Source organism: Periplaneta americana, chromosome 17 (assembly GCF_040183065.1).
Source record: "Periplaneta americana isolate PAMFEO1 chromosome 17, P.americana_PAMFEO1_priV1, whole genome shotgun sequence".
In the NCBI taxonomy this organism is placed as follows: Eukaryota; Metazoa; Arthropoda; class Insecta; order Blattodea; family Blattidae; genus Periplaneta; species Periplaneta americana.
The window spans coordinates 61542396-61554413 of NC_091133.1; the positions used below are offsets into that span (position 1 = coordinate 61542396).

The 12018-nt window shown below is 38.2% G+C and overlaps 2 protein-coding genes across 2 annotated transcripts in view; one reads left to right on the plus strand and one right to left on the minus strand.

The window, feature by feature from the left end:
- The window catches only part of LOC138693464 (zwei Ig domain protein zig-8-like), a 1129977-nt gene that overhangs the window by 60845 nt on the left and 1057114 nt on the right, over positions 1-12018 (plus strand). The window lies entirely within an intron of this gene.
- Positions 1-12018, minus strand: part of LOC138693463 (probable cytochrome P450 49a1) — a 53797-nt gene that overhangs the window by 23825 nt on the left and 17954 nt on the right. Inside the window, exons 4-5 of the mRNA XM_069817446.1 lie at positions 6963-7079; positions 3808-3884 (exon numbers count right to left, since the gene is read on the minus strand). Coding sequence (XP_069673547.1) covers positions 3808-3884; positions 6963-7079 — 194 coding nt within the window. The remainder of the gene's footprint in view (positions 1-3807; positions 3885-6962; positions 7080-12018) is intronic.

Sequence of the window (12018 nt, forward strand, 5' to 3'; positions counted from 1 at the left end):
GAGTTATTTAAGATATAATACTCTGCATCACAATATAATTTAAAACAATCAAATAGGTGGCGTGTAAATTGAAATGTGACAACAGAATGTCAAAATATTGAAGATTGTCACTGAAAAAGCCAAGACGAAATTGATGAAAGGGCATCAGGATTTATAGAGGACATCGAAGCGAATCGATTGGTGTGCTTAAAAGCAGTGCTCAACGTTGTTAAGATTAAGAATGGTTTCCAAATTAGGTACTGTACGGGGACTGTGTCGTGTCTTCGTGAATGGGAAAGTAGCACTTTTCATATTTTGACTTATATTGACAAGCTGTTTTCGGTCTTCACATAGGAGACCGTGCACGGACTGTACTGTCTGGAATCACTTGGCGAAGCGGTTTCTGTTCCTTCATCCCCGGTGGTTACGACACAGTACGCGCACAGTCCTATATGTGAAAACGTTGCATGAGACCGCTCGTAGATTGTCTTCAGGTAGCTTCGGGTGTCTCCACTCTTCATTCGAATATAGCACCAGACATCTGGAGCTTCTGAAGGTTCTATTATTGCATTTCTCTTTTGTTCTGTTATGTGTTCGTCGAACTCCTTGTTTCTCCTGGACTGGAAGAACAGTGGTCAAGAACATGATCACTTCACTGGATCATATTTTAAGCGTGCCCTCCACAAATCATGAATCCATACATTTTTCCTCTTCGTTTTCCTCTCTCCCGCTTTTGTAACTCAAGCTATGACTTCTTCCTCGACAGTACCATGATTAAAAATAGTCAGGAAGAAGAAGAGGCGTATGTAAATTGCAAAATATGAAGAAAAACTGTCCACGTAAATCGCTGCACAGTACTTCATGTGAAAACCAACGACGCACGACACAGTCATGGCACAGTACCCTATGTGAAAACCGACCTTTAAGCCTTAGTTTTTCTGAACCGACGCATGCGACGTGCGAGGCGCGAGGCCCGCCTCGCACAAATCCGAACTACACAAGAGATAGTGAGTGGTTTCTATAGTTGCGTGGTGCGCAGATCTCGCTTTTCGCAGTTATAGAAGCCACTCACTACCTCTCCTGTAGTCCGGTTTTGTGCGAGGCGGGCCTCACGTCTCGCATGTCGCATTCGTCGGTTCAGAAAAACCAATGCTTTATAGTGCCTAGCGTCAGGAAGGACAACGTGCACTGTACGAGCGGGTGCAATGGGAGATTTCTGTGTCTGTTGTGCCTGATGTCAACATTAAAAGGAGTTGTCACTACTGAGATTTACCTTAAAAGCAATTCTATCATCACTTATTCATGAACAAAACTTCAGGTTGTCTTCATGATATAGCCAACTCTGATTATTTTGTTACATTTTGGTGTTTTCTGAATTTTCGACGAGACTTATTTTTGAATGGGGAATTTCTTGACGTTCGTGTGAAGGTTCTTGGAATCAATTACTTTTCAAAGATTATTTATGTAAGTATTTGCTTTCAGATTCTCTAGATTTAATCATTATCAACATCATATCCTCCACCTCTTGACACAAATTATTTTATTACTATTATTATTATTATTCACAGAAATTTATCATTCGTCCAAAGGATTCATCGCGTGTTTTAGTACTCCTTCACGATGCATCATATTTTTGAGGCATTAGTGGGAGGCCGAAACACAAGTCGTAAAGTTTGCAAGCCTTGTAAATCGCTGCCTCTCTTGGCGCTTGTCTGACTTCTGTTCCTTGTGAAAGCTGTTGTGTAGGTCATTAATAATCCGGAAGAACGTTGAGATCTGTTCCTTACAAGTTTCCGTGACGCGTTCCGCAGATAAATCCAACTGCAGTATTACCATCCTTAGCTTTAGGAGAAATAGACCTCACGAGACCATAAAATCCTTTAAAAATAGTTCCTGAACTCTTATATATATTTGAATTTTCAATCAGTTAAAGACACTGGAGAATTAAAGGGTTGCTTCGACCGCTTGTAAATTTGAATACTTCAAACCTTGGTAGTTTTAAAGATAATTCAATGAAACTCTACCACAACACAAAGCAATATTTAAGAGTCATTTCCTGCATATAGTAAGCAATAATTTTTTCAAAAGGATGTATTCATAAAAAAAAAGTTATCCTTTAAAACGATAGTGAGCAAAAATGTAAGTACAGTAGACCATCGATTATCCGAAACAATTGGGGACGGAGTGTGTTCGGATAACTGATTTTTCGGATAACCGATCAATTACGAAAACAAATTGTACAGGTGTCATAGGATCAGTATGAAACAAAGAAACACTGATATTAAACACAGAACTGTGCATACAGTATATATTTTGCACCACACGTCTTACAAATAACACAGAGAACTGACTAGCCTAGTTTGACAAGTTCAAAATGGTCATTAAACAAGTCCTTTTTTTTTTTTTTTTTTGCTTTAGAGCTGAGACTGGTTTTTTGCCGCTAAATCTCACAAATAGCGCTAGCGAAACTTCTACATGGCGCGCGCTCAAATTTGAATTTGCCGGCTGGAACACTTTCTGTTAACTGATGTTTCGGTTCATCGATATTCCGATAATTGATGCTCTACTGTAATCACTTTACATACTGCCTAAGAAAATGCATTATTTAATTTACAAATTTCATTCAATAAGAAGTTAATGCCTTACCTCAATCTTTCATGACGTAAATGTTACACGTAACACGAATAATAAATTTACAAATTTAAGTCGGCCTTGGTAGCGTAGTCGGTATACAGCTGGCCTTCTGTGCTCGAGGTTGCGGGTTAGATCCTGGTCCAGGTCAATGGCATTTAAGTGTGTTTAAATGCGACAGGCTCATGTCAGTAGATTTACGTGCACTTAAAGGAACTCCTGCGGGACGAAATTCCGGAACACCGACGACGCTGATATAACCTCTGCAGTTGCGATCGTCGTTAAATAAGCCATATATATATATATATATATATATATATATTCTTTCTCTTTTTTACAAATTTAACATTCATACTTACATTTTAGCCCGTATTATTCTGAAGTTACTTCTGTAGTACTCATTGCAAGAATATGTAGCATTCAGCTTTTCCTAACCGCTTTGTTGATTGTATGGTCGGTTTAGACGGCATTGAAATCGTGATCATGAATTAAATAAGTTGTAATTCCATGGATACTATTTCTTAATGGTTCTGAGTTTACACGGCTAAAAATCGTGATCTTATAATCTCTCCAACTTGAGATATTTATTTAATGTGAATTTGTGCTGTAGTAGAAGAAAACATGAAACATACACACATTCTTAAAGTTATCTTTTTTGACCCTCGTGTGTTTCTGAAACTCGACTTGCAATCGTTTCAGAAACTTTGTACTCGTGCCAAGAAGAGAATCTTTACGAACTTGTATCATAAATAACAATTTTTAGGGACTCAATAATACTCCTTTTCTGTCTTTTTCACATATAGTATTTAGATGCACTTTTCTCAGGAACTATTTGATATAAATTAACACTTTGAGTAGAATATCTATAAAATGACTGCAATATGTGTGTTTTAATCCAAAGGGCCCTCGACCTGGTGGTAAGTCTCCAGAGTTCAGCGGATGCTTTCTTTTTCACCGGCTGTAGAGCTCTCCAAATTACTTTTCCCTCCCTTGTATTCTCTTACTCCACGAAATAATAATAATAATAATAATAATAATAATAATAATAATAATAATAAATCGTCGTCATTGTCAATTCTGTTAAAATGTCAGTTGCTCTAGGTTGGTTTTCAACCTGAGAAACACCGATTTAATTGCAAGCACCGATATCATTAACTTCCCGTAATGATTGTAAAGTAAGAGATAATAATTACTTACATTCTAGCGCCCATTTGCAAAGTTCGTTGTGGAAGTTTGCTGGCATTTCTTCATCTCTGTTTTTCAGTCTTCTGATTCTGTCACATAAAACATATTCTTCATTCTGATGAATTTATCATATATACTACACCAAAATTTTCTTACTTTGTTATGTATAGAGTTTTAAATTCATGCAAAAACGATGTTGGTAGGACTTTTCTATTGCTGGTAACAAAATTATTTCACAATTATTTCATAGTTTTACTGTACCTTCGCCCTCATCAAAACAAAAGAAGCAAGGGGCGAGAGTTTTCTGCTGGCTGAAGTCGTTATAAATGCCTTAATTTACTTAATTGAATTTATAATTAGCCTACGTTATATGCATTTTTGTAACTATTTTACATACAGCATTCTATGCAGATTACATACTTTGGCTTGTGTCCTTTTTCATTTATAATTATGATTATAGGAGACTTTTATATTTAATGGTAGTCAAATTTAAAATTACTCAAAAGGTGTCAATGGTATCTAATTAAAATTTTCTCATTGGTCACTGAGGTATAATCTACCTGATTACTAATGTCAGTTAAAGAAATTGGTACTATAACACATAATAGATATTGAATTCCATTTACAAAAATTAAATAAAACATGAATGTATAAATTGTACCTTAAAATTTAATCACAGAAACAAGAAGTTCAGAAACTTAAAAATTTAACCGTTTGCCAATAATAATTATTGCATGCAAAGAAGATATCAGTAGACATTTTAAGAATTTAATATGCCAATATGCAATAACCCACATTTGTTCATTAATTTTCCCTCTATTAACATAATTATTTTCATTATTTAAAAAAATGACGGATCTTGGTATATTTTCACACTCAAATTTATTAGTAGAACATTTAAAACGTCCATTTTCATCTATGTTACAAAAACCTAGTCTATCAGTGTAATCATTTCAGTGAAATATGTTTAAGAAATACTTAGACAAACCATGGGGCATGTTCCTCGCACCAAAACAAGGAAAAAGTTAACCACGGGGCATGTTCCTCGCACCAAAACAAGGAAAAAAGTTAACCATGGGGCATGTTCCTCGCACCAAAACAAGGAAAAAAGTTAACCATGGGGTATGTTCCTCGCACCAAAACAAGGAAAAAAGTTAACCATGGGGCATGTTCCTCGCACCAAAACAAGGAAAAATGTTAACCATGGGGCATGTTCCTCGCACCAAAACAAGGAAAAAAGTTAACCGTGGGGCATGTTCCTCGCACCAAAACAAGGAAAAAAGTTAACCGTGGGGCATGTTCCTCGCACAAAAACAAGGAAAAAAGTTAACCATGGGGCATGTTCCTCTCACCAAAACAAGGAAAAAAGTTAACCGTGGGGCATGTTCCTCGCACCAAAACAAGGAAAAAAGTTAACCATGGGGCATGTTCCTCGCACAAAAACAAGGAAAAAAGTTAACCATGGGGCATGTTCCTCGCACCAAAACAAGGAAAAACGTTAACCATGGGGCATGTTCCTCGCACCAAAACAAGGAAAAAGGTTAACCATGGGGCATGTTCCTCGCACCAAAACAAGGAAAAAAGTTAACCATGGGGCATGTTCCTCGCACAAAAACAAGGAAAAAAGTTAACCATGGGGCATGTTCCTCGCACCAAAACAAGGAAAAAAGTTAACCATGGGTCATGTTCCTCGCACCAAAACAAGGAAAAAAGTTAACCATGGGGCATGTTCCTCGCACCAAAACAAGGAAAAAAGTTAACCATGGGGCATGTTCCTCGCACCAAAACAAGGAAAAAAGTTAACCGTGGGGCATGTTCCTCGCACCAAACAAGGAAAAAAGTTTATATAAACATATGTCCGAAAATACTTAGTTGTTTAGTTATTAATGAAAGAATATAATGAAACACCTGTTAGATATTTCAGCTTAGTAGCAAGTGTTGCAACTTTAATCAATTTAAAAACTCATAACAAATGTTCTAAATGTTCTCCTCTTGCTTCCACACGTGCAGACACTCGTTTCTGAATTGATTAAACTTATAACACTTGCTACCAAGCTGACAATATCTCACAGATGTTTCATTATATTCTTTCATTAATAACTAAGAAACTAAGGATTTTCGAGCATATGTTTATATGAACTTTTTGTCTTGTGTTGGTGTGAGGAACATGCCGCCAAGGTTTATCAAAGTATTTCTGAAACACTCTGTATAATTAACTGTTACACAGATCGTTTGAGAGAGAATGCAAATATTTTGAATGGTACAAATTGAACATTATTCTGCAACTCTTCCCTACTGGAATGGTTTATTTGGTATTTAACAAAAAGTATATCGAGGTAGAATAATGTTTTCATATAATATATGATTTAAACACCTTTAGGATAAGGCTGGGCACTACCAATGTAGCTCAGACGATAGGCGAGTTTGGCTATTGGTAGGAGTTACGTTCAGACGTGTTTTCTGTTCCCGTATAGACTAAATACCTGGTGGCGCTTTTTTCCGATATTTTTCCCCAACTGTTAGGCAAATATCAGGTAATCACATGACGAATCTTCAACCTCATCTCGTCAAATATTATCTCGCTCTTACTAATTCCGTCGATGCTAGATACAATGTCGTTAAATAAACTAATGAAATAAGATAAGGCTTCCCTCAGTAAGAGAGAGTGCTCTTTATATCTTATTTATTTCTTTAACAAATTCAAGGAATCAGTCGTTCTCACTTTCACATATAAGTCGAATGCAATACTTATTATTAATTAAGAAGAAAAGAATGTATATAATATGTACTGTAATTTTTAAATTAAAAAAAAAACATTACAAAAAATATTAGAGAGTTTATTTTGTTAGTTTCATTTTCCTCTGTTACTAAAAAACTTGCACTCGGTTCTCGAGCACTCTGTAACAGCAACGAATCAGCTGTATTAGTATGTGGCAGTATACTAGAAAATAATTTCATGATATTATTATAGCTACATTTATGTTACTATTTCTATGTCTAAGCATTGCCGGTAACATTTCTACAAGTGATTCCTTTAGTTTTCACACACTTAATGCTACTCACTAAATTCAAATAGAGTTTATGCAGAATAACCTGACTATTACATAAATTTCTATCAGAAAAAATAGCATATAATATATATTTATTTCAAAATTTGAGATACTTACTTGTTTACAAATTCATCGGCCACACCATCAATAGGTCCCACATATAGTTTTGCACTTCGAGGTTGCATCAGTGCAGGATTGACTTTGGATCTAAACTTCTGCCATTCCTCACCCTGCCTGTATGAAATTGCATAAATTGAAACAAGAAGAAAACGTTCTCAGAAAATTTAAAGTTATTTATATAGAAGCCAGCCAGTTTTTAAGTTGGTTCATAGGCGCATCCCCGGAATTATAGATATTTTCCTTTCAGGGTTTCTCCCATTTCTCTCCACTTAAAAAATTGCATTGTATTCTACTATGAAATTACATTTCACTCTAAATTTATCCTCGTTTGATATCGTTTCCTATAAAATTTAAGAGAGGTTGTGATTGAACGCAATTAGTTGCTTTCGGAACTACTGATTTCAAATTTTTGTACTGGTACATATTTCTGGTGGTGTGGAAGAGAAGGCCTGAAAATTAAAATTATTAAATTACGGTTAGTTTAACGACTCTCGCAACTGCCGTGGTTATATCAGTGTCGCCGGTGTGCCGGAATTTTGTCTCGCAAGAGCTCTTTTACATGGCAGTAAATCTTCTGACATGAGCTTATCGTACGAGGCGCATCCACAAAGTAAGTTTCCCGATTTTTTCCCCTTCAAAGTAAACGTAATTAGCCGTGTCAATTGCGCATGCGTAACAGATCTATGACATATCAATCATATGCCGCCGGACAGGTCCCGCCTGGTGCCAGTAGCGTGGCAGTAGTGGTCCGAAATGGAAGCTCTTATTCCTTCTCCCGCCGCCTGCGAGGTTCGGTCGGTAATAAAGTTCTTTAATGCACAAAGCATTGCGCCAATTGAAATTCATCGGCAGCTCTGTCAGGTCTATGGGCCGAACATCATGAGTAAGGAGATGGTGCGTCGCTAGTGTAGGCAGTTTTCCGAAGGTCGACAAAGTGTCCATGATGAAGAGCGCAGTGGCCGACCGTCCCTCATCAATAATGATCGTGTTGAGCTGGTGCGGCAGTGCATCATAGAGAACCGTCGCTTCACGATTACGGAGCTGAGCAGCCATTTTCCGCAGATATCGCGATCTTTGTTGCATGAGATTGTCACTAAGCACTTGCTGTTCAAAAAAGTGTGTGCCAGGTGGATGCCGAAAAACCTGACACCCGAACACAAAATGCAACGTTTAGGAGCAGCACTGACATTTCTGCAACGGTATCACGATGACGGCGACGAATTTCTCGACAGGATCGTCACGGGCGATGAGACTTGGATTTCGCACTTCACCCCGGAAACCAAGCAGCAGTCAATGCATTGGTGGCATAGTGGATCTACGGTCAGGACGAAATTCGAACAGACGCTGTCGGTACGGAAAGTGATATGCACGGTGTTCTGGGACAGGAAGGGCATTCTGCTCATTGACTTCCTTCCAAGAGATGAAACAGTGAACGCTGACCGTTACTGTGAAACCACGACGAAGAGGCGTGGAATGCTTACTGCAGGTGTTGTGCTCCTCCATGACAATGCTTGTCCACATACGGCTTGGCGCACAGCAGCTGTTTTGACGGAATTTGGCTGGGAGTTGTTTGATCATCCACACTACAGTTCTGATCTTGCTCTCAACGATTTTCACGTTTTCTTGCACCTCAAGAAATTCCTGTCCTCCGGTGAGCGTTTTGGCAACAACGAAGAGCTGAAGACGCCTGCCACACGCTGGTTCCATTCACAGGCGGCAGAGTTCTACGGCAGAGGGATACAAAAGTTGATCCCACGATACGACAAGTGTCTCAATTATGATGGTGGCTATGTTGAAAAATAGCTGAAACATTGCTGTACCTGTTGCCAATAAATGTTTTCCTGAAAGTGTGTGTTCCTTAAAAAAATAGGGAAACTTACTTTCTGGATGCGCCTCATATTTAAGCACACTTAAATGCCATCGACTGGGCCGGGATGGAGCCCGCAAACTCGAGCACAGAAGGCCAGCGCTATATACCGACTACGCTACCCAGGCCGACGAGACGGCCTGAATATATTAATTATACCAGAATAAATAAATATTACGGGACCTGGAGATATTGAACAGCAATTACCCGCTAGATATAATTTTTTTTCGTGATGCTCACGACTTTCAAAAAGTGAAAATTATGCCGTAAACAAACCGCAGCTTTACCCTGAGATCTCTTACAGCACCAGCGTACACCCGTGGCTGCTGGGGGGGGGGGGGTATGCTGTCTCCCTATCCCTTCTGCACGAGGAGCAAATTTTCTCGCACTCCTTGCACTCTACCCATTTCAGCGAGTGCTGACGACCGTGGTTTAGCCTTTTGGCTCAATTTATAGATATCGTAATGCAATACATCATCTCTGGAAAATTGCGGTTGTGTTTAGCACGTGGATTCCATTATCCTTTTCAATTGGCTTTCCAAACCGGATTTCGCTACTCACTGTAGCTCCTCAAATTTAACACGAAACTCTGTGGACACCAGTCCTATACCGGTAGAGATTTCATGAGAGAATTTCTTGCTTCGTGAGGTCTCAAGCCAGAGGTGAATCCGTATCGCTGGTCCAAGGTATGTTTTAGACCACGCTGCTACGTCACGGAAGAGAACTAATATTAATTTTGTATTATTTATGTGAGTGGAGCTTCTGTTGACGTGTGTAATTGAAATTTGCATTCTCAGAGGGAATATTTTAAGTGATAGCAATGAACAATAATTTGCGAGGTAATGGAATGTTGCTTGCCGTCCATAAATCAGAGGAGTAGCTGCAAGAGGCTGTAGGAAGTCACGGAATACGAAGAGATTTAAGGGCAAGATACCCGGACTCAGGTCACGAACACCCGCGGACTTAATAACTCTCACAGTATTTAGAAATAATTAGTTATAGGTTTGGGAAATTAATTAAGTATAGGTCTCGAAATTACTGTTAGGTGATTATATCAGTAAATGGTGTGAAAATTTAAATCTGATTATTCTATTTTTAATCCATCACTCTACGCAGTAAGACGAATTACCCAGGGGGGTCGGGTTTGATTCCTGACATTCGGTTTCTAGTGCTTGCGTGTGTATTTTTTCCTTCGAATCGCCTGGTCATGAAATTTCGCTATTTGTTAAGTTAATCTTTGGTTTAGAATCTGTGAAAACATGTTCAGTAACAAAGATTCTGAACCAACTTGTCTTTATAATAATTAGGAATCGGATGTTGATGACCTAAAATTCTACTTAAATAATCATTAAAATGCCCTTTCTAATGGAAAAAATTACATAAAATTAAAGAATGACATTTAAATATTATTCACCGTACCCGCACCACAACTTCTTAAAAATTAGTCCCCTTGTTTCATTGACTACCCTGCAAATTTCGGAGAAAGGAGGTAACATCCTGGAAATTGGCTTAGAACAATTAAATTAAATTATGATTTATTTAACCACTCTATCAACTGCAGAGGTTATATCAGCGTGTGCCGGAATTTTGGCTCGCAGGAGTTCTTTTACATGCCAGTAAATCGACTGACATGAGTCTGTCGCATTTGAACACACTTAAATGCCATCGACCTCGGACGGGATCGAACCCGTAACCTCGAGCATAGAAGGCTAAAACTATACTAACTACGCTACCGAGGGCGACAATTGGCTAAAATAAAGGAAAAGAACCTGCAACAAAATGAAAGTTATAAGGGAAAACTATAGATTTTAATGAGAGTTTACAATGTGTTTCAATCAAGGGTGGTCCATGTCAGTACCTTCATTATCCATCTCCTCCTTCCCCGCTTCACTTTTGTTACTAGATCTTCCAGATGAGGGAGTGTGAATGACAAAAAAAAATTGTCGGCGCAGCGTGCATTCTTGCAATCTTTGTGTTAAAAATACTGTCTACTACAGTAGACATCCCTTCCGAACCATGTTGAGGACACAACATCCTGTCCAGGAGATGGTGAAAGTTTCCTCCCTTCCAAACACAAATTTTTAAGACACCCTCGTACCGACAAAAGAACAATAATGGTCAAAGTCCTTACTTAAACTGAGCTGCTGTCAAGTATTTTATATTACTTCCGTCGTGTGAAGTGAAGCCTTCAGTGGAATGAGGGATGGACTTTAGAGTCTGTTCTAAACTATAAAACTCAAACTTCACTGTTTTATTCAGTAGGTAATTACTACTGACCTATTTGCTTAGAAAATGATTTAACAGACCTATCGGTAAAGAAGAAAGGAAAATGCATTCCAAATTATCTAAAAGATCTTAAAATATTAAAAATGACCAAAAATACCGAGAAAATATAAAAATTACGTATTACTTCAAAAAGCCAAAAAATGCAATATAAGAAATTACTTTTTTTTTACGTTGATTTTAACATACAAAGGGTTTCTATATTAACAGGCATCGTCCTAATGTGAAAAATAAGATGACTTTTCATCAACATCCGCCCCTTAATAATAATAATAATAATAATAATAATAATAATAATAATAATAATAACAGTATTATACAGAGTGGACCACTCGAATGTACCTAATTTCAATTGTATGTGCCTGGTAAATGGTTGAAGATAGAACCTTGTGGTAACGTTTATATGAAAGGAAAACTCAACAAGTTTCGAATCCTATCGCTAGATGGTGCGCAGACAAGGTTTCTTTTCGTAGATTGTATCGATTGTCAAAATGGCGACAGCGCAAATGAAAACGCAAACTGTGTTGTGGTATGCGAAGTTTAAATCAATTGTTAAAGTTCAAAGGGAGTGTCGGCGAGTGTTTAACCATGATGCTCCAACTGCTAAGAAGTGGCAAGATACATTTTTGGCTACAGGATCGGTGTTGAAGCATGGTGGTGGTCGTAGAACATCCGACGAAATGGTAGCATATGTTCAAGCCGAGTATGAGCGAAGCCCGCGGAAGTCATTAAGAAGAGCTTCGCGCGAACTTCAAGTACCAAAATCAACATTGCAGTCCACAAACGTCTCAGACTATACGCATACAAAGTGCAGTCAGTGCAACGTCTGTAGCCGGATGATGAACCCAAACGAGTGGAATTCGCCAATACGATTTCTTTCTCTGGGGCTACTTCAAAGATAAA